The sequence below is a fragment of the Caenorhabditis briggsae genome, assembly GCF_000004555.2.
Source record: "Caenorhabditis briggsae AF16 supercontig from assembly CB4, cb25.NA_146, whole genome shotgun sequence".
Lineage (NCBI taxonomy): Eukaryota > Metazoa > Nematoda > Chromadorea > Rhabditida > Rhabditidae > Caenorhabditis > Caenorhabditis briggsae.
Genome location: NW_025543403.1, coordinates 7,810 through 35,136, shown reverse-complemented (window position 1 = coordinate 35,136; position 27,327 = coordinate 7,810). Strand labels below are relative to the sequence as shown.

Below are 27,327 nucleotides of genomic sequence, written 5' to 3'. Positions count from 1 at the left end.
TTTATAAGGCTCTACATGGAATTCTGCACAAAATAAATCAATAAAAATTTTTCACCGCACACCACCTTTAAAGTAACATGACCTTTTCAAAAAGAAAATTATATGAAAAATAAAGAGGAGCAATGCCAAAAAGGCGACAGACATTCTAGTATATTTTAATAATGATTTAATCTGTTTTCTGTATAAAATTGTAGATGTTTTCAGCGATTTGTTCGTTTCTACGACTAAAAAAAGTTCACCAACAACCACCCACAAAATATGTAGAAATGGAATCTGAATAATGTTCTTCTACCATTTTCATATTGTTCAAAAACTTTTTTTGCATCTCCCGCTACATCGATTTCTGTTATCATTCGAAATGATGAATTTATGTATTCTCTGATTTTCTCTTCTAATTAAATGCACAATATTTTATTTGACTGATAAGGAGCAGCAGTTCATTCTTTTGTTTGATTAAGTGCGAGTTGTAAATTTTTTCCCTTCTAAATATTTCATTTCAACTGTACGTTTTCAGATGCCCTACGCGTACGAATATTTAACGGATCAACAGAAAAGTAGCAAAATGGGAATCGAGTTTGTAACTCATGCCGATTTTATCAAAAGTGATTTTGAAACTGAACTCCCCTCTTGAAGTATATTTTCACACTATCACTTATATTAAACTTGAAAGTGCTTTCACAACTTTTGTATTCGAAAACGAGGAATCACTGCCAATCCAACTCAACTTTGTAGATGTTTTCTTAGAAGATTTGGAGATGCTGTTGAAGCACCAAACACCATATCTGTCATATTTTCATGTAAGGTGCTCGCGAGGAACTGTCGAAGATTGCGCCAAGATTTGTGAACGGCTCGAAATGATTTTAAAATCGAGAACATTAAGAGTCAAAGGAGTTCACTTCATTGGAACTAGTGTTGCTCAAGCAATATCGCTCGTAACGTATTTTGATCAAAGCGCGCCGTTTACAGTACGGTTGATCCATGTTGTGGATCCAGAAAACTTCGATAGTTCTTGGAATGGGTTGAGTGAAGTGAAAATTGAGGACGACGGTCAAAGTATCACTTTTGTGAGTTTCTATGCTGAAACTAATCCAATCCATCTTCTTTCAGGAAGTTGCTGATCCAACATTCCAATCAATAAATCTCAAAAAAGGCAAAAATCCGAGTGAGATCGTAGCACGATATGTGTTAGAAAATCGGTTATCGATGGGACTTATTTTGAGACACTTGCAATGCTTTGACATGTAAGTTTTTTCTTGTTTTTCACAATAATTCATAGATTGTTTTGCAGCGAGAGTCTTCGAAAAGTCAATCGTGGAATCCGAAAGTGTGTTGATCTCATAAAACCAAATCCCCATATAGAAACGTATTCCATCTGTTTCTATCAGAGAGCTATCATAGATAATTGTCGTCTTCGCATCTATAATAAGTTGGAAAATGGGGAATTCAAAGCTTTCGAATATTTTAAGAATGGAAATCAAGTGTATTTGTATGGTGAAAACTCATTCCATGGAGAAGAACGTATTATCTCCTTTTCTGGAACTGACGACAAATCCATATGTCTTAATGATATCGAAAAGACTCTCAGCAAGCAAATTGAGTGCATAAAGGAATTAATTATATTCTACAAGTGTACAAGACATTTATCCGAAAACTTCGATATTCTTCTCGATGAATGGGGTACTGCGGATTTATCCAGAAAAATTGGAGACACTTTTAAACGAAGAGAGACGCCACTCAAAGCGAAAAAATTCTCAATGGGATCTAGCAGTCAGATGGAAATTATTGAAATTCTTTCGGCTATTGACCCACATTCCCTGAAAACGATTGAATTATTGTATCCGTCAGAACAACACGATGCAATTAAGAATTTTTATTACAATGTTATTGAATGGCCGTTTCAAATTGATCAATTATCAAAAATAGTTCAGTGGAAGAATGCGGAACGTTTGATTTCCAAGCACTTGATTATTACAACGACAATCACAGAAATGAATATTTTGAATTTTGTTTATTTGAATATCCTAGTGAAGACACTTTCCTCTGAAGATGTATTTTATCTGAAAACAGTAAGTTCTTTTTCAATTCAAAATTTCTATTTTTCTTTTTCAGAATCTTCTCCATTCTTCGAAGTTTCAAAAGTTGAAAATATCGTTCCAGGAGTCGACAATCGACGAATCTTTACATACGCTGATTGGAGAACCCTACCGTAACTTTTCAAATGTGAAAAGCATTTGGTACTTTCGAATTGAAAACACCAATTATTATATTCACATTGTTTTGGATACGCGAAAAAAAGGAGTAGGAACACCTAAATTGATTACTCTCACACGAGTTGCGAAAGAAGACACTCCATTTTTTGAATTACCGATGAATCAATTAGTGATTAATTAGGTTTTAAGTATAATTTATTAGGTTGGCGGGAAAGTCTTTGTCACTCTGTTTGTTTAATCACTGTTCTCGTATATGGAGGCTGTGTATGATATCGACTCTAGTGAATAACAAGGTGATAAGAACCTTCCATATAAACAAGTCCCCATCTCCTTCCCTGCTCCTCATCTGTAATTGAAACGATATGTTTGTTCCCACTGCTATTCACATCAGACATGTTTTGATTTACCTCTTCCTATCTCACACCACGATGAAGGATTCGGAAACTTTCTTGAAGAATGTGTACAACACACATGCCCCTCACTACAATACTATTCGCAATTGGTTCCATCGTTTCGAAAAAGATGACTTCTCGCTCGATGAAAAGGATCGCTCTGGGAGACCCCGTGAGTTGGATTTGGACAAGCTGAAGCACGCATTGCAATCGGATCCATTTCAATCTAGCCGTGAACTAGCTGTCACATTCGGAGTTCACCATAGCACAGTCCTTGAAGGTTTGAAGTCTCTTGGAATGAGAAAACTTTTTGGTCGATTCATACCTCATCACCTGACTCAAGCCAACCTTGACCGCCGAGTCGACGATTCGATTACTCTTCTCACTCTCCACGCGGGCGATCGATGGCTGGACCGGCTAATAACCGGAGATGAGAAGTGGGTCTTCTACGATAATCACCACAGGAAATCCCAGTGGGTTGGAGAAGGAGAGAGCCCACAGGATGTCCCCAAACCCGACCTTCATCCGAAAAAAGTTATGCTCTCTGTGTGGTGGGGAGTGGACGGCCCCATCTACTGGGAACTTCTGCCCGAGGGCAAAACAATAACTGGAGACCTCTACACTACTCAACTACGAAACCTCAAGAAAGCAGTCGACCGTTCGGCCATGAAAGACAAGAAAGTGTACTATCAACATGATAACGCTCGCCCACATGTTTCGAAACAAGTGAAGCAGGAGCTGATGGGATATGGATGGAATGTTCTCCCTCACCCCCCGTATTCTCCTGATCTTGCTCCTTCCGACTATTGGTTATTTGGCGATATGACACGTGCCTTCGAAGGAAGAAGCTTCAATTCCCGTGGAGCGGTCGAAGCGGCACTCAAACAATACTTTGCCTCACGCCCGGCTGGATTCTACCGCAATGGAATCCATAAATTGAGGGAACGTTGGAGACATGTTGTTGATAATGATGGACAATATAATTAATTATTCGGTTATTTTTTCTTTGAGAAATAAACTATTGAAAAAGTGACAAAGACTTTCCCGCCAACCTAATAATTATCATTTATCTTCCGTTTATTGTTGCTTAACAAACAATTTTTGTCTCGAATTAAATTGTAAAAATCCTGTGAAAACCTAAAAAATTAAGTTTAATTTTAATCTTTTTTTTTTCTTTTCTTCCTCTATTTTCAAAAAGTAAAAAAAAAAAGAATTCTGTTTAATTTTGATATGTGTTTCTATTCAGTTGTTCATTTCTAATCTTTCCATAACGTTAACCGATAAAACTGAGGAAAATTGAAAAGAAATCTTCATCCACAATAAAAGAAACTTCTTCGAAAAATCATTTTTAGCTCCACCGATTTTTGTTATCATTCGAAATTATGATTTTCTGCTTTCTTTATTTCTCTTCTGTAAAAGTGGTATGAATTTTTTATTGCTTCGTTTTGTACAAAAAGTATGTAGGTTCCCATAAAAATATAAATAAATTCAATAAAAACTCCATACTTTGCTGTAAGAAACAAAGTAATAAAAACTTCAATACACCACCTTCAAATGCTCTCATTCCCTTTATACTGATAAAATCAGCAAATGGTTCTTTTATTAGTTTAAGTGCGAGTTGAAATTCGTTTTTCGTGAACTACAAGAAGCCCTTTTAGAGCTGAAAAAAGTGTCAGAGGAAGCAGTGGCGGCATCAGAATTGAACGAGAAATTAGTGGAACGACTTCAATTGACAAAGAAGACGGTTTGTGTAACTTTTCGGGTTTTTTTAATAGTTAAAATTTTCAGAAGAGTGCCATGATGGAGGTTCGCGCCAAAAAAGCAAAGGAGCTAGATGAAGAATTGCAGAAGCAATGCCTTGAACTGGGTCTTACTCTTGGTGTTGATGGTGAGAAAGAAGCCGATTCCAGTGCAACGGAAAATCAACCAAAACCTGAATTGAATGAAGAGGAAAAAGAGAAAAGAAGAGAAGAGGGAAGAACCATCAAAACAGAAATTAATCTAAAAGAATTGCTCCAAAGTGAGTCGTGGTCACAGCTTCTGGAGGAAGAGTTCAAAAAAGGATATATCTCCGAAATCGAAAAGTTCTTGAACGAAGAAGTGAAAAAGGGAAAGCAAGTGTTTCCACCTCAATCCCAGATCTTCACAACATTCAATGTTTTGCCATTCGAGGAAATCAGTGTCGTTGTCATTGGACAAGACCCATACCACGGCGATAATCAAGCACACGGTCTTTCGTTTAGTGTACAGAAAGGTGTGAAACCTCCACAATCTTTGAAGAATATTTTCAAAGAGCTCGAGTCGGACATCGACGGATTCAAGAGGCCTAATCATGGAAACTTGCTTGGTTGGACTCGGCAAGGCGTTTTTATGCTCAATGCAACACTTACGGTTCGTGCCCATGAAGCGAATTCCCATTCGAAAATTGGATGGCAGACTTTCACTGATACCGTCATCCGGATGATATCGGAGAAATCAGAGAAACCAATTGTGTTTTTGTTGTGGGGAAAATTTGCACAAAAAAAGGAGGAGCAGATTGACACTGAGAAGCATGTAGTTATCAAGGTAAACATATTCTTCTCGTATGTTACTTATGAAGTTTTTTTTTCCAGACAGCTCATCCGTCTCCATTCAGTGCTCGTATTTGGCGGGGCTGCAAATGCTTTTCGAAATGCAACACGGAGCTGGAGAATTCAGGAAGAAACCCGATTAATTGGTCTGATTTATAATAACAAAGCTAGGCGTTCGTTTTTTTGTTATTATACTACTCTCACTCTCACTGGTATAACCCTCGCCTACCCCCTTCCCCTTGCATCTATTCACTCTATTGATTTTCCTCCCCTTTTTCTTTATTTGGTTTTATTTTCGCTATTTATTCAGATTCTTATCTTATGGATCAATTTGAAAAAAGACAATTTTTCCAAATAATTCATTTATTCGCTGGTCTTTTACAATCCTTTTTCTTATCTGGATATCATATTGAACTTTTGAACGAGTTTATCAGATTTTCAGATATAAATATATGCGGCATTCGAAAACAGATGAAGACCGAAGCTGGACTTCGGTGACTCGTCATTTTTTGTGTAACGAATGCAAGAAATATTTTCGCAATAAGAGAGAATACTATTGGCATACTGAGGATTGTCTTTTCGAAGCGTTCGAGCGAGAAGTGGCGTTGAGCAGTTAAAAAATCCCACTTTAATAAAACCAACGATCTCAACGCCTTCAAATCATGCCCAACCTCAACCAAATGCTGATGAAGTTATAGCGGGACCTCGAGGGTCAAAAGTAATTGTTTCTGTTGAACCGCAAACGGAGATCGCATATCAATCCGACGATGAAGATTGCGAACCTCCTGTCTTAGTTTCTCAAGTTGGTCCGACTGTTGAAAAAAATCAAGTTGATGAGGAGGATGCTGATAACAATGATAACGAAGTTGAAGTCGAATCAGACTTCGAAGATGAAACAGCTCCAATCCCATACATCCCATCTGGAAAAGTAATAGGAGCTTTGTCGAATCCAGACGATGGAACAAAACCTAAAATGGAATGCCCCATAAAAACCTAAAATGGAATGTTCTCTTGTCATTTTATAATCTTCTGTGTTTTGTTATAATTTTGAGTCATTCATTTTCTATCGTGTCCTAAATTCCAGTGCCTTTTCACCCTATTTACCGCTATCGTGTGAATAAATCATATTTGATCACTCATCTACGATGGTTATCGCTTTCAGGTTTCACTAACACCGTTTTATCTGTTCTCTCACAGAATAGTATCATTAAAAATGAATCTAATTTCTCAGTAAATATGAAAAGAGCACTTTTTGTGGCTGAAAAGAATGATGTGGCGAAAGGAGTTGCGGCGATTCTCTCAAATGGAACATCGCATTTTCTAACCCCACAAAGATGCGAAGTGCACCATAACCAAAACCAAAGTTGTAATTAATGGAATACGTTTCAATGTGGGGATTTGGTTTTATGAGATCAACACATTCTCGGATCCCACGATTCACTTTCCAAACTCTCTCGCTGAAAAACAATCCGTGTATTATTTTTCTGAAAGAAATAAAACTTACATGTCAAAACATTGCAAATTTCTCAAAATAGGAACCATCGGTAAACGATTTTCTAATACAGTTCGTGCTACGATATTCCTTAAACTAGAGTTAACTGGTATTTTTTCTTCGGGAGTTATCGATCGGGATGTTGAATTTGCGATTTTCTGAAAAAAAAAACGGTTTGAGTTAGTTTCATAATAAAAACTCACAAAATCGATAAGACTGCTGTCGTAATTAATTTCCAATTCACTCAACCCGTTTCATGGAGAAGAACGTATTATCTCCTTTTCTGGAACAGACGACAAATCCATATGTCTTAATGATATCGAAAAGACTCTCAGCAAGAAAATTGAGTGCATAAACGAATTAATTATATTCTACAAGTGTACAAGACATTTATCCGAAAACTTCGATATTCTTCTCGATGAATGGGGTACTGCGGATTTATCCAGAAAAATTGGAGACACTTTTAAACGAAGAGAGACACCACTCAAAGCGAAAAAATTCTCAATGGGATCTAGCAGTCAGATGGAAATTATTGAAATTCTTTCGGCTATTGACCCACATTCCCTGAAAACGATTGAATTATTGTATCCGTCAGAACAACACGATGCAATTAAGAATTTTTATTACAATGTTATTGAATGGCCGTTTCAAATTGATCAATTATCAAAAATAGTTCAGTGGAAGAATGCGGAACGTTTGATTTCCAACCATTTGACTATTACAACGCCAATCCCAGAAATGAATATTTTGAATTTTGTGTATTTGAATATCCTAGTGAAGACACTTTCCTCTGAAGATGTATTTTATCTGAAAACAGTAAGTTCTTTTTCAATTCAAAATTTCTATTTTTCTTTTTCAGAATCTTCTCCTAATTTGCCTAAGTTCGAATAGGCACCAATTGTCCGGCCCGGCCCGTCCTGTCGCAAGTATGACCGTATTATTTCTTGAAGGACCTGTGAAAATTGCAGATTAAAGGTTTTGGAACAATTGTATTATAGATCAAAAACTTAATAAAGATTTTGGGCTCACGCGACCTACCAACTCTGCCATTGTGTTTTCAAAGTCCACCTCTTATTGAATCCACGTAAATTTTAAAAAATCATAAAAGTTCTGAAAATTAGTCAGTTTTTGTAAATGTTCTGTGTCTCGAAAAATATTATGGGACTTTCTGAATATAAAGAATCCTCATCAGAAAAAAATGAAGTTGATGGTGACATTCATAGAAAAGAAGAAGAAGACAAAGACAAAGAAGGAGAAAAAAAAGTCCTATGGATAAGAAAAAAGAAGAAAGGAGATGAAAAAGGAGAATCGCGTGGTTTTTTGGAGAATGAGGTTAATTGCGAATTTATTGAGAAAACTGATTTCTAAAAAAATTTTAATTTAAAAAACTGTGTAATTTCAAATTTTTGAAAAAATCTAATCGTTCCAAAAAATTTCTCAAAAATCCAAAAAAAATTGAAAATTGAAAAATTCAAAACATTCAAAAAATCTAAAATTCAAAATTTCAAAAATTCTTTTTTTCAAATTACATTTCTTCAATTCCTCAAGAAAAATTCCAGGTGAGATTCGGTGAACAACTGCAAGATGACCTGATCAACTCGTTTTGTGACAAACTTCAAGCAGTTTGTCCTCGAAAGCTGGAGGCACTTTTTGCCATTCAATTCCTCATGATTGTAAGGATACACTTCTAGACGTTTCAAATTCCGGTAGAGCGTATTTTCAGACTGATGAGACTGAAATCAGTAAACACGTCACTGGAGAGAATTCGGCAATCCAGGTGCTTTATGATCGGAGACGAGCTCATTATATTCTTGTTCAGTTCGTTTTTTAAAAGTTTTTTTTGAAAATTCTAAGAAACTGAAATATTGAATTTAAATTCTTTCCAGTTTTGGTGCTTTTTGAAGTATTGAAAATTTTCAATTTTCAGCTATAATCCCGAACGGCAAACTGTCGAATTCTTCGATAGTTTGCAGATGTTTGACAGGGAAGGGAGTCCATGGGTTAGTTACTTTACACGGGGATTACTGTAGATTCATTTTTTGATTGCTCAGATTCACGAAGAAGTTCAATCACATATCAGTCATTTGTTCGGACACTTATTCACCTCTCATATCGCATTGGACATTGATAAAGAATATGAGCGACAGGTTGGATTTTTTTCAAATTTTTCAATTTCCTAATTTTGAATCTGGTTACCTCGGTTCCTATAAGAGATATCAAAAATCTGTCAACTGATAAATTTTTATCATACTATCACCAATATTTTTTCAATGGAATATTTTGATACCTTTTACTGGAACCGAGATAAATTGGGCTTTAAAGAATTCAAGTTTTTAGGCCGACAACTTTTCGTGTGGTTATCGAGTTGTTGGAGCTCTTGTCGATTTGGCTCGTGAGCAGAATCCATCAACTCAAACCTACAGTAGAAGTGCAATTCTGTCATTTATGCGAAAAATTCTATCCGAAAAAAATCCGACGTGGGAAGTGTTTGAAAATGCGAGAATCGGAAGAGACAAGGAATATAATGGAAGATTTGGAATTCGAGTTTGCTTTCAGAATTCAATGCATCCAACGTCTTCAACTTCTTCATCTTCTTCTATCCTAACGTCTTCTGCTTCTTCTAGCCTCTCTTCGTTAACAACGGATTCATTGTCTTCAGTGATTTCGGAGAGTTCTTCTGAAGAGCATTCTGATGATTTTAGGAATTATGGGAGGAGAGTTGATAGAAGGGTTTGTTATTGTTCAAAAAATTAAGCTGTTGAAAATTTGTTACCAAAAGCTTTTTTGGTCAAAAATTATTTTTCGCAAAAAAAAAACGAAAAAATTGTCAAAAATGCAAAAAATTGGAAAAAGAAAAATTTTTAAACTAAAAAATTATCAAAAGGCTATCAAAATTTTTGAACAGAATAATCTAGCTTCCTTCAAAAGATATCAAGAGTTTGTAAACTGATAAAATGTTAAACATAATATCACCAACATTTTATCAGTTGACAAGTTTTTGATATCTCTGATAGCAACCGAGATATTAACGCTCAAAGTAAAACTGTTCAAACTTTTCAGGCTCTCGCCGGTTATTCGACACTTCGCCGATTCGATCATTATCAGGATATGGTTTCTGATAGAATTTTCAAAAAATCGATGCCTTTTTATTATTCTGAACGTCTTGAATCGTCTCTATCATCTCCTGCAACTGCTGTTGAGTCACAAAATGAAGGTGCAATTCAATCGGAAAGTTCAATAATTGGATTGATTCGAAATGGATGTCAGAATCTTTTGAGTGGAATATTTCGTCGAAAAGATGTGGAAGACATTGATGTGGAAGGGAAGAAGGAACATCAGGATTGATCTGAACTGATTGTTTGGTTTAATAAAATTGGAGAAGGATTGGGTTTTTTTTTCAATCTGAAAATTAAAAATTAAATTTTTTTAATTGGAAGAAACATTTCAAAGTCATCTCAGCTGGTAGCGACACGGCATCTGGCCCCACAAGTTCAACTTCAAAAAGGGATCACACGAGACAAACTTCGAGAACTTTTCAAACATTTTCATCACTATTTTTTCACCAAAGTTTTTTTTTTCATTTTTAAAACTTTGTTTTTTTTTCGTATATTTAGATTTTTCTGCAATTTTTTTCACGTCTATTTTTCAATTTTTCCAAATTTTAAAAAGTTTAACCGGATGCTCCAAAATTGTAGTCCTGAACCTGCCCTGGTTTAATGTCTCTGGAACAATTACTGGACGAATTCGTGGTTTTTCGTGTTTTTTTTCCAGTTGGCAGAAAGAAAAAAAATAAGAAGAAATCAATTAAATTGAAATAATATATTTTTATTTTTTTTTTGTTTGATGAACAATTTTTCCTCTTTGTTATGTTTTTCCTTTTTCTTTGATTCTCTTTTTTCTTTTTTTCCAGATTTTTTTTTTCAATTTTTTATCTGAAATTTTAAGATCTGGAAATCCTAACATTTTGAAATAGTGAAGTTCCGAAATTTGAAGATTCTGAAACTTTGAAATTCTCAAATTCCAAAAATTAGAGATTCTGAAATTCGGAAATTCGGAAATTTTGTAAATTTTTCTGGATTTCTGATTATCAGACTTTCGAATTTTCAGATTATATTTGTGTGTACTATTTTTTCAGATTATATTTATCTTTTAGATTTTCAATTTTCAAAATTCAACATTCGAAAAAGTTTCGAAATCCAAAAATCTTAAAATTCAAAAAAATTATTTTTCCAGAACTTTCGATATTTCTTAACTTTCGAAATTCCAAGATTTTTTAGGACAATTGAAACTTCGAAATTCTAAGATTTCAAAATTCAAAGGGTTCAATTTTCTGGGTTTCTGATTTTCAGTATTTCCAAAATTCAGATTTCCAAAATATATTATGATTTTTAAAATTCTGAAATTTCATACATCTTAAAATTCAATGAAAATTTGAAATTTCTTCAAAAGTGCACATTTTCCAGAACACAATGATCTCATTTCGTCAATTTCTTTCATTTCTCGGCGTCTGTCTAACCGCATGGGTCCTAAATCGTGGCCAACATATTCTAATGTTCGCTTTGGACGATTTTTCCGAGAATTATACAACATTTTTGGGTGAAAAATGGTGGAGTACAGAGCAATTGGAACTGTGTGATGATGCAACAAAGGAAACGCTATGGCAGAAGAATGGTGGGTCGGGGAAGACTTTTTTTTAATTCGCATTTTCAAAAATATTTCTGTGGGCTTCTTTTCCGCTCGCTACGAGGCTCCCCTTTCTATACGCCTTGAGGACTTCCACCTGTGTGTGTCCTCTTGGCGAAGCTGGTAGCGCAGTAGGACCAAATTCAATCGCACAGGTATAGGGGGACTGCTGAAAAACTGCTAAATGACAGCTGAAGAGGCGCAAACTAGCGAATGACTGCTAGTTGGCAGCCGAATGAAAACTGACGGGCCGTCGACGGTCCGTCGACGGACAGTCGGAACTCGTTGTAAAACAGACTTGAAGGTTTTGATTGGAAATCATTCAGAAAACAATTTCTCATACCCCCACTAGATTATAGGAAATGATAGAATCTTATTTTCCTAAAATAGGACCACCTCAAAAAATAGGTGTTGAACGACTGCTGAATGACAGTCGAAGAGGCGCTGACTGGTCAATGACCGGTGGTTGGCGGGCCAAATTTCTGCAGAATGGAAAATTTGGTTGAAAAAATATGTTTCTCTTAAAACATGATAAAAGAACGAAAGGAACGAGAAAAAAATCTTCGCATTTTAAAATTTGAATTTTTATAAAGTTGGAATTTTGCGAAAACACAAATAGAAAATCGAAGTTCTGTTCCCTATAGAATTTGTAATTTCTTATGTGTTTTCTCTCATTCTAATCATAAAAATTCAATTTTAAAATAATTGGAGTTATTTTTTCAAAAACAATACACAATCCACAGAAACTATTAGTTTAATAAAGAATTTCTATTGTTTATTACCTGTTTAATGATGAACTGTCAAGAAAGCGCTATCATTTTTGACGGCCCGTCTTCGAGGCGCAAATCGTTGCAGACGGACCGTCGGCGGCGCGCGATTCGACTGTTCGCTTTTCGGCAGTCCGCGCCCGCCAGACGGCCCGTTTTTCGGCGGTCCCCCTCTACCTGTGTCGGTCGCGGGTTCGAGTCCGCCTAGTAACAATTCTTTTTTTTTTCTTCTGTTTGGATACCATAGAAGCCTTTATTAGATTCAGAATCATCAGAAAGAATTTCAATTATAAAAAAGAAGCAGATTAATTATAAAAATCAAGAGTCTATTCCTCCTCCTCTTCCTCCTCTTCCTCTTCCTCGGCGGCTTCCGGCTCCTCAGCTGGTGCTTCTTCAGCTGGAGCAGCTTCTTCGGCCGGTGGAGCAGCAGCAGAATCCTCAGCCGGTGCTGCCTCCTCTTCCTTCTTTTCCTTCTTCGACCACTCTGGTTTACCATCGCCTGTTTGTCCCTTCTTCTTGGCCATAATCTCATCCAAATCTGTCTCCTTCTTGACCACTTTAAGGTTGGCGCGGAAGTTTGATTTCTCCTGAAAATATTGCATTTTTTTGTACTTTTTTAATACTTTTCGAACATGTTTCTTGTTTCAAAATATAACCCAAATTCCAAAAATTTCAAAAAATTGCTTTGTACTTTCATAATAATTTTCGAAAATTGTTCTTCTTTTTTGATCTAGGAGTTCCCTTGTCAGTGGGTACAATCAATCAAGTGGTCTACCCCAAATGTTTCCACATTTCTTCAGACAGCTGTTATCATCTCTTATCTCTCTTTTTTTTCAAATTGATGGGAGGTTATCTAAAAGCACATCGGGTGGGGCTAATTGTTCTCTAGGTGTCTGGATTGTTGGAGGGACATAAAGGCTCACAATTGGAGTAGTTTTTCCAGCAAGTTGATTTTTAGGGCTACCGTAATCCCTTAATGGTTCTCTAGGTGTCTGGGAGATTCACTGAAACATAACTTGGATTTTCTGTTGAATTCAAAAAGTAAAATCCGTAATTAGTAATCTAGCTACAGTAACCCAAAGGTTTCTAACATTTTCATAAAATCTATAGTAATCCAAGTTTCATTATTTTAGGTACGGTAATCTCTTTTTTGCACAATAATCCTATGTCTACAGTAACCGGTGGATTCAATTTTTCCGTTTTTTTATGAGACCTACAGTAACCCTTCTGAATATTACATGTGAAGTTTCTATATTTGGTTTACTGTAGCTAAGCAATTTAGGATTACAGTATTCCACTGGATTACTGTTCTTCCAAAATTTTCAAGGATTTTCGAAAAAAAATTTAAAAAATATAATCACAATGATCCTACACCCAGGGTTACTGTAGCATATGAAAAGTCTTGTTGAAGAAAAGAAGGTAGAAAAGGGTGGGAAAAATAACTGGGGAATTTGAATGTTACTGAAAATGTTGGGTCACTGAAACCTAAAATCAACATTTAGTGAAGCGGGATTACGGTAACTCCTAGAAAACTTTTAGGTTACTGTAGTACACGTTTTTGTAGTTTAGTTTAAGATCTATCTAAAAGAATGAGAAACTAGAAAAGGATTACTGTAGTTCTTCTGAGAACCTAACCATTAAGACATTTCTGGAGTAATTAGTCCAATTTTGAGCCGAGTTATGTTTCAGGGAACTTCTAGAACATTCCAGACACCTGGCGCGCTTTTAGCTACCACCTGCCATCAAATTGAAAAAAGAGGTAAGAGGTGATAACAGCTGTCTGGAGGAAAGTGGAAACATTCTAGGGAGACCATTTGATTGATTAGACCAACTGACAACTGAACTCCAAAAGAATGAACTTTTTTCTGAAGTGTTCCATTCCCAAATGAACTCTTTTTGGACTGTTTACAAAAAGATGTGCGATGTTCTACTCAAATTTTCCCAAATTATTCACCTTTCCTTCTCCAGAAGACTTGAATTTGTTGTCGTACTTGGAGACCTTCTTCAACGTTGGCTTCACAAACTTTCCTCTCAAATCATTGACTTGAATAGTCAATTGATTGATTTCTGCCTCAGTTTGAGAAACGGAGAAGTTGATATCGAATTTCTCCTCCTCAAGAGCACAAACTCTTGCGAACATATCCTCGTAGATCTTGAGAAGTTGACCTTGATCGTTGATCGAATCCACATCCGGAAGTGGAATTGTACGTTGTTGAAGGGTTTTTTGACGCTCTTGCTCTTTGAGCATTTGTTGTTGTTTAAGGTCCTCGGCGGCTTTCATCATGAGAAGTTTCTGGAATTATATATATATTTTTTTCATTTTTGATTTAATCTATTGTCGGATTAAACAAACTGGGACCTGAAAATTTTCGCAAGTAACGCTCGTGTCGATTTACGAGACTTCGATCCGAAAACGGATACTGTAAATAACAAATTAATTTATGTGAATTTAATGGGATTTTCTTCACAAACTTTAGATTTCTTGGTATGAAAATGATCGCTAGCATCTCTAGAATCTGTTTTTCATCGAAAAACTGAACTTAAATAGGAAACTGACTCGAACGAGACGAAACTGTGAAATATTACCTTTTCGCCGCGCTTTTTCGTAGATCAAAAAATGCGACGATTTTCAAATTCTCAGGTGTCACTTTTTTTAATCCGACAATAAAATTAAACATTAAATTATCCAGGAAATTCTAATTTCTTGGAGTATAGTATGTCCCTTTAAATTTATGGTATGTCTATTTAACCTTATAGTCTGTCCCTTTAAAGCTTCCTGGTCTGTCCCTTTAAAACCGTATAATCTGTCTCTTAAAACTTATGGCATGTCCCTTTAAACTTCTAGTATGTACCTTTACACGTATAGTCTGCACCATACTTGTCCCTTTGAATATTATAGTCTGTCCCTTTAAACGTATATACCATCCCTTTAAACTATGTTTTCCGGTTTTTTTCTTTTCATACCCAAAATTCTAGCCAAGTTGGCCCTAGACCACTATCCTTGGATTACTGTACTCACTCTCAACTTCTTCTTTCTCTCTGGAGTCAAGAAGCCCTTCTTCTTTGATCCTTTCTTTGCTGCTTCCTCCATTCTCTTACGGACTTCAGCCTTCTTGAGCTCACGCTCTTGAGCCTTACGGGCGGCATCCTGAAAAATTTTAAATTTCGAAAAAAAATTCTAGAATATTATGTTTACATCTCCAGCATCATCGGCTTGAGCTCCGCCGTAGCGAATGTTCTCGTCTTCGATCAGCATGGTTTTTTTCGTGGAAAAACGACCTGGAATCAGGGGAAACCATACTTGTAACGGGCCAGGCCGGGCCGGGCCGGGCTTTTTCCCGAATTTTGGAGGCTCGGACTGGCCCGGCGGGTCTGTCATTCCACAAGTTTTGAAAATTTCAAAAAACACATAAGGGGGGACCCTTATGTGATTTTTTTTAAAAATATTTTTTGATCAAACAAACAAACAATACAAAAAGCACAAAAAAAATATAGAAAATTGTATTGAGAACTCAAAATTCGGTTCAAAACGACAAAATTTTTGCTGCCGGGCCTTTCGGGCCGGGCCCGGGCCTTGAAATTTCCCTCAGGCCCGGCCCGGGCTCGGGCCGGCCCGGAATTTTACAAGTATGGGGGAAACTTTGTGAAAAGAAAACAAGAAGAAGAGAAAAGTGGGCGGAGCTAAAAAAAAATAAAGAAAAGTGTAAAAAACTGGGAGCACTAAATCTTGATTAGAAGGGGGAGAAGAGAGACAGGGGAACATTTGGAATGTGTTAAAAGAGCGAAAAACGAAAAATCAGAAGATTTTGAAATTTTGTTTTCTTTTGGGTTACTGTAGCTGAGCAAATTAGGATTACAGTAGCTAGCATAGATTACTGTGTTTTTTACGGATTTTTGTGAATTTGAAGTGTTAGGGTTACTGTAGTCTTAGAGTTTCCGAGCATCCACAGTATTTCACTGGGTTACTGTACTTTCAATTTTTCAAGTTTTTTGGAAAGACCCAATGCAGTTTTCCAAAAAAAAACTGAAAGGATTACTGTTGTCTCAAATTTGAGCGAAATTTTGAAATTCTGATCACGTAGTCTTAAAAAAACTTCAAATTCTAAATATACTGTAAATTCTCAAAATAGGATTACTGTAGCCTATTCATATTCTACAGTAATCCTATCTAGGCTTATGGTAGGCAGAAAGTGTGGGAAGGGTTACTGTAGCTGTCATGAGAAAAACTAGAAGTTAGGATTACTGTAGCCAATTATCAGCTTATGGAAAAGAGATTACGGTGGCTTTTAACATCTTTTTTCGGAATTTCGAAAGTATTACTGTAGGAATCTTGAATTCAGGATTACTGTAGCCGAAATAATGAAGAACCAGATACGTGGAAAGGAGTACTGTAGTTCTAATGAAAATAAAGAAAATAAAATCCATTACAGTAGGTCCTACCCTAGGGTTACTGTAGAGGTCAAGATTACGGTACCTAGAATAACGAACAGAAGGATTACTGTAGTTTCCAAGAAAATTGAGAAAATTGAAAATTAGGATCAGAGTAAGAAAACGATTCGAGTTTACGGTAGGACTTTGGGATTACTGAAGAGGGAATTACGGTAGCCTTGGAAATCCTAAATCTGAGATTACGGTAACTCTTAGAAAAACTGTCCGATTACTGTAGTTCACATTTTCGAAGTTTAGGATTACGGCAGCTGAAAAATGAGCAAATAGAAAAAGTAGGAAAGGACTACTGTAGTTCTCCATAGGATTTGAACAATTGAAATTACTGTAAATTACTGTAAATTACTTTCGGATTACTGTGGTTCTCGAGCAGATTGAACCTAAAAACTGACTGATTTCGGTGGGCCCGCGCTAAACATAAGGAACTGTAGGCACTGGAGAAAACGGTACCTAGAAAAAAGAGCTTACTGTAGTTTTCAAGAGATTCCAGAATACTGAGAACCAGAACAACTAAAGCCGTAGAAATTTGAAATCTAGAAAGATGAGAATAGAATGGATTACTGTAGTTCTGATGAAAATTCAGAAATTAAATTTTGAAAAATTAGGATTACTGTAGCCAGAGAAGAAAACCCTGCTGCTTAAGACTGAATGGCAGAATGAAGCTCTCTCGGGTGGAACTGAAAACTAAAACCAAAGTTTAAAACATGTTATTGCTCATCTCCTCTCTCTTTTTCTTTCCCAATGCACTATATTTCTCTAAACTCTCTCTATTCCACATGCTCTCTCATTTTGGAACAGTGTAATAAGCGAAATGTCGGTTTTAAAAAAGAATGGCTCGGCGGAGGCGGGTGGGAATCGGGGAGGGATGGAATGGCATATGAATGTTAACGAAAATGCTCTCCTAGGAGCAAAGGAGAGGATGGGCGGTAATTCAAAACCCATCATCACTTTTTGCCGCACGCAGATGTGAGTGGGATGAAGACTTTCTCTCTTATTACTTTTCGTTTTCTTTTGTGAAACGAAAAGAATCTCTAAGGCGCCTAGAAACTTCCAGAGATATCAGAAATCTAGGAAGAATAGAAAATCCAGGGAACTCCCGGAAGTAGAAATTCTCAAATAAATTTTTTGGGGAAATTTTGAAATATGGAATCTTAATTTTGGAGTTTGGGTATTGGAAATAATGTGGTTCTAGGAAAATGGGAAATTCTGAAACTCCGAAATTCTGAAGTTCTCAAACTCTGAAATTCTAGGAAATTCTGAATTTCTGAATGCTGAAAATTTTAGAATTTCGAGATTTCGGACTTTTGGACGTTCTGGTAATTTTGAAAGTTCTAAAATTTTTGAGATCTGAAAATTCGAAATTCTGGAATTCAGATATTCAGGAAATTTGGAAACTTTGGGATTTCGGAACTTTTTAATTTCACGAAATTCAGAAACTAAGAAATTCGGTATTTTAGAATTTGGAATACTTGGAAATTTGGGAAATTAACGAAAATAAAATTTGGAATTTCGTAAAATGTGGGAATTCCGGATTTTAAAAATTTTGGGAATTTTGGAATTTTGGAAATTCAAGGATAGTTCAATTCAGAGTTCCGGGAAACGAAGAATTTCAAAATTTCCTGAAGATTTCAGATGATCAGGAATTCCTAAGTTCTCGAAAATGTCATTAAATCTAAATTTTCAGAATTTCAGAATAGTCAAAAACTTCTGAAATTATGAATTTCTGGAATTTCATTTTCCTGATTTTCTGGAATTTTTTGTAGATCCCAAGGGTTCGAATCTTCTAGAATTTCAGAACTTTAAAAAGTTAACATTTTCTGGAATTTTCTGAAATCACGAAAATCTAGTATTTTCAATTGTGAATTTGGAATTGTGAATTGTGAACAATTTGTGATACATTTTAAGAAAATCCAGAAAATCCAAAATTCTTGAGAACCTAGAAGTTTACACAATTCGGAATTCCAGAATTCTGAAATATTCTAAAAGCTTCCAAATCTCTCTAGAAGATTCAGAAGTTTGACAGCTTCTAAAAGTCTCCTGGAACCTTTTTATGTTTTCCAGGAATTTCGAAAATATGAAAAAACTTTCGGAAAGTCCCTGAAGTTCTAAAACGCTCTTTGCAAACATCTGAAAAGCTTCTAGGATCTTTAGAACTTTCTAGAACCTCCCAGAGCCTCCCGTTAAACTTCTCGTGGGGGATCTCCCAGTGACCTTTTATCCGTTCTATCTATCTCAATCAAAAAAAAAAGAGAAGATACCTCTCCTTGCTAATTTTTGTGTAAAATTGGAATAGACCTCACTTACTGATTGATTGACAACGGTTCTTTGGTTTTTTTTTGCGGGTTTTTTGGGATCAGATCGCTTGGGATCCTAGCAAGAGATTCTTGGGCGGTTCGGATCCCCCGCGATAAATGAGAAAAAATAATGGCTTGAGGACAAAAAAAGTTTGGGAGAAGAGTGAAAACGAAGAAAAGAAAGAAAAAGGAATCTATACAGCAGCGAAAAAAAAACGAAACAGATAAAAAAACGCGGAAGATTCGGGATCCCAGAAAATTTCGGGAGAGTCGGGAAAAAAGAAAAAAGTTTTGGTTCGGCGATGGGAGAAATTTCATGGGGAACAAAAATTGATGTTTTCTAAGCCATTTACCATGGTGGTCTAACTTTCTGAACATGAATTTTCTTGGCCAGCATATTTGATGGTCTAGAAGTGATTTGGTTTTTTAGGCCGTTCGCTATGCTGGTCTAGAAATTTCAGAAAGATAGACCATTATGGGTAAATATTCGAAACAACGATAATTGAGAAAATATAAACCAAACCATACTTGTAAAATTCCGGGCCGGTCCTGAGGAAATTTTCAAGGCCCGGGCCCGGCCCGGAAGGCCCGGTAGCAAAAATTTTTTCATTTTGAGCCAAATTTTGAGCTCTCTATACAATTTTCTCCATTATTTTTTGTGTTTTTGGATTGATTGTCTGTTTGATCAAAAAATATCAACAAAACTCGAAAAAATTTTTGATCGAAAAACATCACATAAGGGTCCCCCCTTATGTGTTGGGCCGGGCCTCCGAAATTCGGGAAAAAGCCCGACCCGGCCCGTTACAAGTATGAACCAAAGCAGTATGAACCAAACAACAACAACCTGTAATAGAAGGGCACCCAAAAAAAAACTTCCAAAAATACCATTATTTGGGCCAGTATTTTTTTTTTGAAAATAGTTTATTTTCGTGAAATTGAGACTCCCTTTTCTAAAAAAAATTCTTATCACCAAACATCAGAGGCACTAGTTTTCTGATTCTTAAGTTGAGCTCAAATTACAGACATTCTATCTTTCATGAGCTTTTTCTTCAAAATAAATTGTTAGAAACCAGTGTTCAACATTCCCAAGATAGAGATCCTAAATTCAAAATTTTGAGTATGTTAACTTGCTAATTACATACCGTAAACACTCTGATAGAACGCCACCCGAACCGTCAAATTTGAGTCCATGTATCTCATTTTCTGTGAGAGATATCAAAAAGTGATAATCTAATAGAATGTTGCTGATATCATGATAAACATTTTATTAGTTGACAAATTTTTGATATCTTTCAAAAGAAGTGATATCTTTCAAAGTGAACGGTCCGAGTGGCGTTCTATAAGAGTGTTTACGGTAATTTCAATGACAAATGTTGACATTCCTGAAAATTTATTAAAAAAGAAATTCGTTTTTCTGACTCTCTTCTCCTGAAATTTGAAATCTGATATCTTTTTCAAACTCATTCTTTTATGTCTTTTTCTATTTCTTAGTTTCTTTTTTTTTATCTCTCAGAACCTGCCAATCATAGAAGTGATATGAGCTACATGACAGATAGATGAGAGAACGGGATCAAGTTCGAAAATTTCGAAAAATTTTGAAACCTAAAAAGTTCCTTCCTGAACTCCAAAAACTTCAAGAAGTCAGAAATCTCCAAGTTCTGAAAAGACTTGTATTAAATTTTCACGTTTTTCTGAGATTCTGAATTTTCATATACCTTCTGAAAATTCTCTTTCCCAATTTTTTTTCTGAATTTCTTTTCCGACTTCAATAATTTCTTCAGATTCCATCTGCCTAACCTATCTCCACAACTTTCTTCCCGTGGATTTGGAAATCGTCTCCTGGTCCCCAACACTTATAATATACCGTAATCTTCTGACTCTTCGTCAAACTTCGGAATTCTTGAAATTCATGAAAAACGAGATTTGACAATTCAGAAGACAACGGATTACGGTACTTCGAAAAAAACAACACATCGAAGAGCGAATGGAAGTTTTATTGATCATGGAGAGAATGAGATCACTTCGGAAGTTCATAAAAAAGTCACAAAACGAATTCCAGCTCTCAATTTTCAGTCTGCTGAGTTGTTTTCTGTAAGTTTGCGTGGGTATGTTCCTTCAGTTCGAAACCGCGACACTTCGAAACCAGTCAGTTCGAGACCGGTCATTTCGAAACCAAAAAACACGGTCACGTAAAAATGAAATTGAAAATTGGAATTTTTAAGTATTATATTAAAGAAAAAAGTTGCAGCGCACGATCTCCCCAGCTCCTAAAATGAACTGCAAGCCTTTTTCTCAGCGGAGCGCGGTTGCGCGCGGCGAACATTTTTTTTTTGAAAATTTTGCACGGTTTTTAGCGAAATTTTCTCATTTTTTGACAATTTTTTCAATTTTTCGTCCATAGAAATTGTTAAACAGGCTAAAACACGCATTTTAAGTTCAAAAGCAGCTAGTTCCGACAAAAAATGAAAGAGGAGATCGACTTTGAAGCAATTTTCGAAAACCGAAAATTTCTCAAATTGTTCGGTGTTTTAATAATTTCGTTTGTCAAATTATTGTGGAGAATCTATTTTTGAGTGTTTCAAGCTATTATTCGATTAAAATCTCTCGCGGTGAGAAAAGATTCCGCGATTTTTCGAAAATTGCTTCAAAGTCGATCTCCTCTTTCATTTTTTGTCGGAACTAGCTGCTTTTGTACCTAAAATGTGTGTTTTAGCCTGTTTAACAATTTCTATGGACGAAAAATCGAAAAAATTGTCGAAAAATGAGAAAATTTTGCTAAAAACCGGCTTTTCAGTGCAAAATTTTTCAAAAAAAATTTTCGCCGCGCGCAACCGCGCTCCGCTGAGAAAAAGGCTTGCAGTTCATTTTGGGAGCTGGGGAGACCGTGCAGCGTGCAAATTTTGCAGTTTCGAACTGACTGGTTTCGAAGTGTCGCGGAGCCAAAAAACACACAGTGATAAAAATAGACTCCGCCCATCTAGCTCTACAAATTTAGGCCAACTTTTTACCTAAAATTAAAAAATGAGCAATCAAAACACTTCCAGGCCCTATCCTACATCCCCGGAGGCCACTATGCCGTACACTACGACTATTTATCATATCGAAGTGATAAGGAACACGACTGGTGGATGCAAATGATGAGAAATCGAATTGGAACACTGATTTTTGTGATAAAAACCGCTGAAAAAGGCGGGGGTACAGTATTCCCGAGCATTGGAACAACTATTAAAATTGACGAAGGAGACGCATTCTTCTGGTTCAATGCACAAGCTGATGAGTCACAGGTACAGTAATCCAAGGCGAAATTTTGAATTCAAAAATCCAATTTTCCAGAAATGTTGAATATAAAAATTCTAAAATTTCAGAATATTTGATTTCAAAAACTAAAAATTTAAAAAAATTTTGAATTCGAAAAATTCAAATTTTCAGAAATTCTGAATTTAAAAATTCCGAATTTTTTGAAATTTTGACTTTAAAAAATCAATTCCAGGAAATGCTATCCGACCACGGCGGTTGCCCAATCTACTCTGGTCGAAAAGTGATTGCCACCCTCTGGATTCGTGCCAAAGATCAGCCAGTGATCCCAATGGCTGCCTCCGGATCCCCAATTGATGCCTCCTGGATGATCCCTTCGTTTAGTAGTGCTTTTAGAAGCGATCAGAAGAGTCAGACGCCCGTTGAGCACTAGAACATAAAAAATGGCTCTCAAATTAAATTATAACTTGATTTCTTGATTTAAAAAAGCCAATAAACACACAGACAATTCATCAGAAAAATTACTATACTATTTACTACACAAAAAAGATCAATAAGTAGAACGAATCGAAGTAAGAGCTGCATGAGCCAATAGAAGACGTGAGAGAAGAAGTGCTTCCTGATGACGACGTGCGTCTTGAATGAAGTCCGTTGCGACTCTTCTCGTAGCTCCATCGGTCATCTGGAGCACACGAACAGCGTCTCCCTTCTTTCCAGCCTTCCAGAGAGCTTCAGCACGTGTCAGAAGGCTGAAATTGTTCTCAGCAGATGGGGTGACAGTGTCATTGGTTCCAATAGGCAATTGGAATGTCAATGAGGCCTTGAGCCAGGAATAAAGGTGTCCGAGAGCTCCAGATCCATCATGAACATAGGCAACACGACGTCCGATACGGCAGACTTTGTTGAAACGGGTGTTGAGGTCCTCTTCGGTGTATTCTCCTCGGATTTTTGACGTTTTTGCCATCGCCGAGTCGACGGTTTTGACGAATTCGTCAGTGTTTCCACCGCACGAGAGGAGAGTCTGAAAATTGGGATTTTTGAATTTTTAAGAGGAAGAGAGTGGTCTAACTTTCTTAACATTATTTTTCTAGGCCAGCATGGTAAATTGTTTCAATATGGCCTTATATTCAACTGATGCGTTTTCTAGGCAATTTTAACACGGTGGCCGAACTTTTGCAAGTTGGGTTTTCTAGGTCACTATGGTAAATAACCTAGAAAAGAGCTGATATTTACGCGGTATGCTTTGTAGGTCATTTTGAAGTGGTGGCTTAGAAAACCCAACTAGCAAAAGTTAGGTCACCACCCTAAAACGACCCAAGAAAACACTAGAGGCACGTTAGGCTGTTTCTAGACGCCTGATTGGTTTTTAGGCCATTTTAACATGGTGATCTAACTTTCTCCACATGGTTTTTCTAGGCCACCATGGCAAATGGCTTAGAAATAATCTGATATTCATCTGGCGTGTTTTCAAGGGCATTTGGAAGTGATGACCTAGAAATTTTAACATGCAAAAGTTAGGTCACTACTTCAAAATGACCGAAAACACAAACACACCAGTGGCATGTCAAGACATTTCTAGGCCATTTTTTTTCTGAATTTCTGTTGCTCAAAATGTTTATTTACCTTCATCTGATCACCCAACGGCGCACGTCTTCCCTCCATACAACAGCTGGCACGATTCCCGAACACAACGGTTTCCTTGAGATTCTGAGTGGCCAGCCACATTTGTTTGGATCTGAAATATCAGTATAATCTCTTTAAAATCCTAAATCTAACTCCTCACTTCCTATTCTCAATATCCATATGAAGATGTCCGGCAAGCGCCATCTCGATTCCTTCCAATTGAGCCAACGCCTTTCCAACAGCCGTCGAATGAACATTTCTCTCCTTTTGAACAGCTTCATCCACATCTTTCGCATGTTCTATGTCATATAATTGCTTCTGGGTTCTCACGACTTCCTTCAGCTTCTCATCATACTTCTTCTGAATCTCAGCTGTTGCTCTAGCCAACTCCTCATCTAATTTCTTCTTATCAACCTCCGGAATCACATTGATTTTCGCTTCAAGGCGCAATTTCTCAAGAAGATCCGCTTTCTTCTTCGAGATGATTGATTGCACGCGTTTTTCTTCGCTGAGCTGGAAATTGGTCGCAGGTACAGTATTATTGTTTTGCGAAAAAAATTGGAGTCGAGACGCAGACAGTTGAACAAAAAATTTCTCTGCGTCTCCACCGAGTATGTGCTATTTAGGCTTGCCGCTTCGAGGTGCCTACCGTAATCAGACTGCAAAAAATACTCTCTAACTCCAATTTTTTTCGGACAACAATAATAATCCAACAGAAATTTCGAAAAAAAATAGTGGGAGGCGGCAAAAAGGCGGAAAATTTGACTTTGTCGTATTTTTTATTAGTTTTCCTTTTTTTTGTGTTCTAGGCCACCGTTCCAGCCTATTTTAGACCTTATATTTGTCATATACTAGCCTAGAAACTCGAATAATGAGAAACTAAGCCATCTCAAAATCGTCAAAAAAGCGGAAAATTTTGATTTTTTTTTTCGAAAATTTTCAGCCAAATTCTGAATTATAGAATCTACCTTGTTACAAATCAATTTCTGACTGAGCTGATCGATTCTCAAGTGCGCATGAGCCAGAATCGTCTGCAAATCCGTCTTCTTCAGCTTCATTCCCTCCTCATAATTCAAATTCGGATGCACTGCTTTCAGCTCCAACTGGAATTTCTTTCGGCTCTCCGCCACTCGATCACTGTAGTCGTGCACAAAGATTCTCTCCGAATCCACGTGTTTCACATTGGAAATCATCTCATCCAACTCGTTCGAGAGCTTTAAAGCAGTTGCTTTGGACACTGGAACCAATGGATTCAGCTGAGTAATCTCTCCTTGTGCTCCCAAATTCGCCTCTGTAACCAGCTCGGCCACAGCATTTCTAGCCTTCTTCTCCCATTCTCCATCCGCCTCAGCCATCCGTTTCGCTTTCAAATGAGCGATTGTCACCGCATCCCAATCTCCATCTTTTCCTCCTTCAATCGCCTCACGAATCGTTTGAATATGATGCTCAATGGCTCGAATTGTCTCTAGTTTGGCGCCAGTGGCCGCCTTGGTGGCTTTCTCCGCGTCTACTAGGTGCTTTTTGAGCGATTCTGTGAGATTTTCGTTTTTCTTTTGGGGATTTACAGGTTCCTTCGGTCCGGTGTATGGATTTTTCGCCTTCTCAGGGGCCTTTTCAGCTTGAACGAGCACTTTTTCTATCTTTTCGGCTACTGGCTTCGGTTCAAACGGTTTCGGAGCGATTTTTGGGTCTGCTGAGAATTGCAACGGACGCAGATCCTTGAGACGTGGTGCTGGTGGTTCTTCGACTCCAATTGTGTAGTTCAATATGTTTCGAGAGCCAGGAATCGAATTTTCCAGCTGAAAATAGATTTTTTGGTTTTCAAAATCTGAATTTCCTTACAGTTTTTCTAAAATCATTATCATACGATGCGTAAACAGCTACGCTTGTCGCTCCAGCGGCCACTGCTCCAACAGTGAGTCCGACGAATTTGAGACCTCCAGATGAGCCGGAAGCTCGCGAAGAGGCCATTCTCTGCGTCTGAAATTGAGAATTTTATATTTCAAATCATATTTTTAGGTTTTCACCAGCAAATTACGGCTTCCACGCATCTTTTTGGACTTGGAAATAGGCAAAAATGTCCGAAATTCGTTGAAAAAATCGGTGAGTTGGCCGCGAAACACCGCGACGCCACAATGCACAGATTGAGAACTACAGTAGTCCGAGGAAAAATTTTTTGCAGGTTTTTTTCGTTTTTTTCAATCTTTTTGTTCCCAAAAACAATTCAGAATTTTCTCTGTCTATTTCCGATTTTTCTCTGAACAATTTCCACTGTTTTCCATAAGTTTGACGTCCTCAAAAATTCGTTTGAAAACGCGCGGAGACCCCGCAAATTCCGGGGAAAGAAAAAACCGAGGAAAAATCGGGGAAAAAACCGGGGAAAGTGGGCGGAGTCGAGAAAAACCGTGCCAGGGTTGCAATTTAGCCTCCGACCCCTCATGACCGTGTCCAAATGTGCAGAAAAACCGTGCCAGGGTTGCATTTTAGGCTGCGCCCCCGACTCCGCCCACTTTTCTTTTTTCCCCGGTTTTCTCTTTTTCCCCATTTTTTTCTTGCCCCGGAATTTGCGGGGTCACCAAATGCGCGAGTTTGTGATGCAAGCGCGCCCTATCTGCACGGGCGAAAGAGAAGAGACCGAGGGAAATTCGAATTAAGAACAACGTTCGATTTTCGTTTCTTCGTCGTTGTTTTGGTTCATCTCTTACAGCTGTTTTTTAACTTTTGTATTATTGATTTCAGGCAGAAAATGACCTCAAACTCTGAACTGTGTAAAAAAGTCATCAAATTCATTTCGAATAGAATCGGAGCCTATTCACAGCCAGAAAACTTAGTAAAATGGTGTGAACTAGCTAAAAAGACAATCAATTATGATAAAAGTCCGCTGGCTTTCAGTTCGATGTAAGTTAAAATTTTCCGATAACTTACAGAGTTTAAAAAATCTTCTATATTTAGAATAACCAGAACATTGGACAAAATCGAAGATCTCAAAGGGTATTCGTTGATGGAAAAGGTCAGACTCGTCTTCATTTTCAGCAGGCGAGTGAGTGCTGTATTCGTCAAAGAGTGAGTTATTTGCTCCTCAAAATGAACCAATAAATTGGAAAACCTTCAGACTGGAAGATAAGAAATGTGTTGTGGAGTTGAACGATAACAGAAAGATTACGTACTTTCGTTCTCCGGATGGACTTGTCTTCACATCTGAACACATAAAGCAGCGAAAGCTTTTCAAAGGAAAACGGGATTATGATAAGTGAGTTAGCAAAATGAAAAAAAAAATTGATTTCGTAAAATCTGAATTCTTGGAAATTTTGAATTTAAAGGTGGTGTACGGTGAAATTTTTTATTGCATCAAAATGTGTAGAAATGCATGTAGATTGACATAAAAATAAAGAAAAAATTCAAAAAAAATTCTTTCATCGAGAAAAACGCATCGAAAAATACGCTGAAAGCCCTTAGGGATGAGGTTTTTTCTAGGCCGCCCGGTGAGTAAAAGCGCGCGAATTTAAACTTTCAAAATTTTTTACCTCGTTTTCACTGTTTTTTCAAATTTTCCGCTGTATCTGGAAGAAAAATTGACAAAAACCTAGAAAACGTT

At 37.0% G+C, this 27,327-nt stretch overlaps 8 protein-coding genes across 8 annotated transcripts in view; 6 read left to right on the top strand and 2 right to left on the bottom strand.

The window, feature by feature from the left end:
- Window positions 1-584: 584 nt before the first annotated feature.
- Window positions 585-2,391, top strand: CBG24367 (the record flags this gene model as incomplete). Its single annotated transcript, XM_045241033.1, has 4 exons — window positions 585-1,064; window positions 1,108-1,241; window positions 1,289-2,066; window positions 2,110-2,391. 4 exons carry the CDS (start codon window positions 585-587, stop codon window positions 2,389-2,391), a joined length of 1,674 nt encoding a protein of 557 aa, XP_045091317.1.
- Window positions 2,392-4,399: 2,008 nt separating this feature from the next.
- On the top strand, window positions 4,400-5,331 carry CBG24365 (the record flags this gene model as incomplete). Its single annotated transcript, XM_002648190.2, has 2 exons — window positions 4,400-5,167; window positions 5,215-5,331. 2 exons carry the CDS (start codon window positions 4,400-4,402, stop codon window positions 5,329-5,331), a joined length of 885 nt encoding a protein of 294 aa, XP_002648236.2.
- Window positions 5,332-5,815: 484 nt separating this feature from the next.
- On the top strand, window positions 5,816-6,169 carry CBG24364 (the record flags this gene model as incomplete). Its single annotated transcript, XM_002648189.1, has 1 exon — window positions 5,816-6,169. A coding segment is annotated over one exon (354 nt), but the record flags the coding sequence as incomplete, so codon positions are not given.
- A 999-nt stretch (window positions 6,170-7,168) lies between these two features.
- On the top strand, window positions 7,169-10,009 carry CBG24363 (the record flags this gene model as incomplete). Its single annotated transcript, XM_045241032.1, has 7 exons — window positions 7,169-7,480; window positions 8,224-8,337; window positions 8,388-8,482; window positions 8,592-8,664; window positions 8,716-8,811; window positions 9,002-9,394; window positions 9,725-10,009. The coding sequence occupies 7 exons, from the start codon at window positions 7,169-7,171 to the stop codon at window positions 10,007-10,009; spliced, it is 1,368 nt and encodes a 455-aa protein (XP_045091316.1).
- Window positions 10,010-12,440: 2,431 nt separating this feature from the next.
- Window positions 12,441-15,370, bottom strand: Cbr-tni-3 (the record flags this gene model as incomplete). The annotated part of the gene is made up of 4 exons (XM_002648187.1): window positions 12,441-12,701; window positions 14,069-14,407; window positions 15,134-15,262; window positions 15,311-15,370. The coding sequence occupies 4 exons, from the start codon at window positions 15,368-15,370 to the stop codon at window positions 12,441-12,443; spliced, it is 789 nt and encodes a 262-aa protein (XP_002648233.1).
- A 2,001-nt stretch (window positions 15,371-17,371) lies between these two features.
- Cbr-phy-3 lies at window positions 17,372-22,542 on the top strand (the record flags this gene model as incomplete). Its single annotated transcript, XM_045241031.1, has 4 exons — window positions 17,372-17,526; window positions 20,834-20,945; window positions 21,899-22,138; window positions 22,345-22,542. The coding sequence occupies 4 exons, from the start codon at window positions 17,372-17,374 to the stop codon at window positions 22,540-22,542; spliced, it is 705 nt and encodes a 234-aa protein (XP_045091315.1).
- Window positions 22,543-22,659: 117 nt separating this feature from the next.
- CBG24360 lies at window positions 22,660-25,783 on the bottom strand (the record flags this gene model as incomplete). The annotated part of the gene is made up of 6 exons (XM_002648185.1): window positions 22,660-23,130; window positions 23,733-23,844; window positions 23,893-24,245; window positions 24,701-25,531; window positions 25,575-25,712; window positions 25,760-25,783. The coding sequence occupies 6 exons, from the start codon at window positions 25,781-25,783 to the stop codon at window positions 22,660-22,662; spliced, it is 1,929 nt and encodes a 642-aa protein (XP_002648231.1).
- A 695-nt stretch (window positions 25,784-26,478) lies between these two features.
- Window positions 26,479-27,327, top strand: part of CBG24359 — a gene marked incomplete at both ends in the record, with an annotated part of 3,009 nt that continues 2,160 nt past the window's right edge. The window contains 3 exons of the mRNA XM_002648184.1: window positions 26,479-26,630; window positions 26,685-26,795; window positions 26,845-26,982. Of these exons, the coding sequence (XP_002648230.1) occupies window positions 26,479-26,630; window positions 26,685-26,795; window positions 26,845-26,982 (401 nt within the window). The remainder of the gene's footprint in view (window positions 26,631-26,684; window positions 26,796-26,844; window positions 26,983-27,327) is intronic.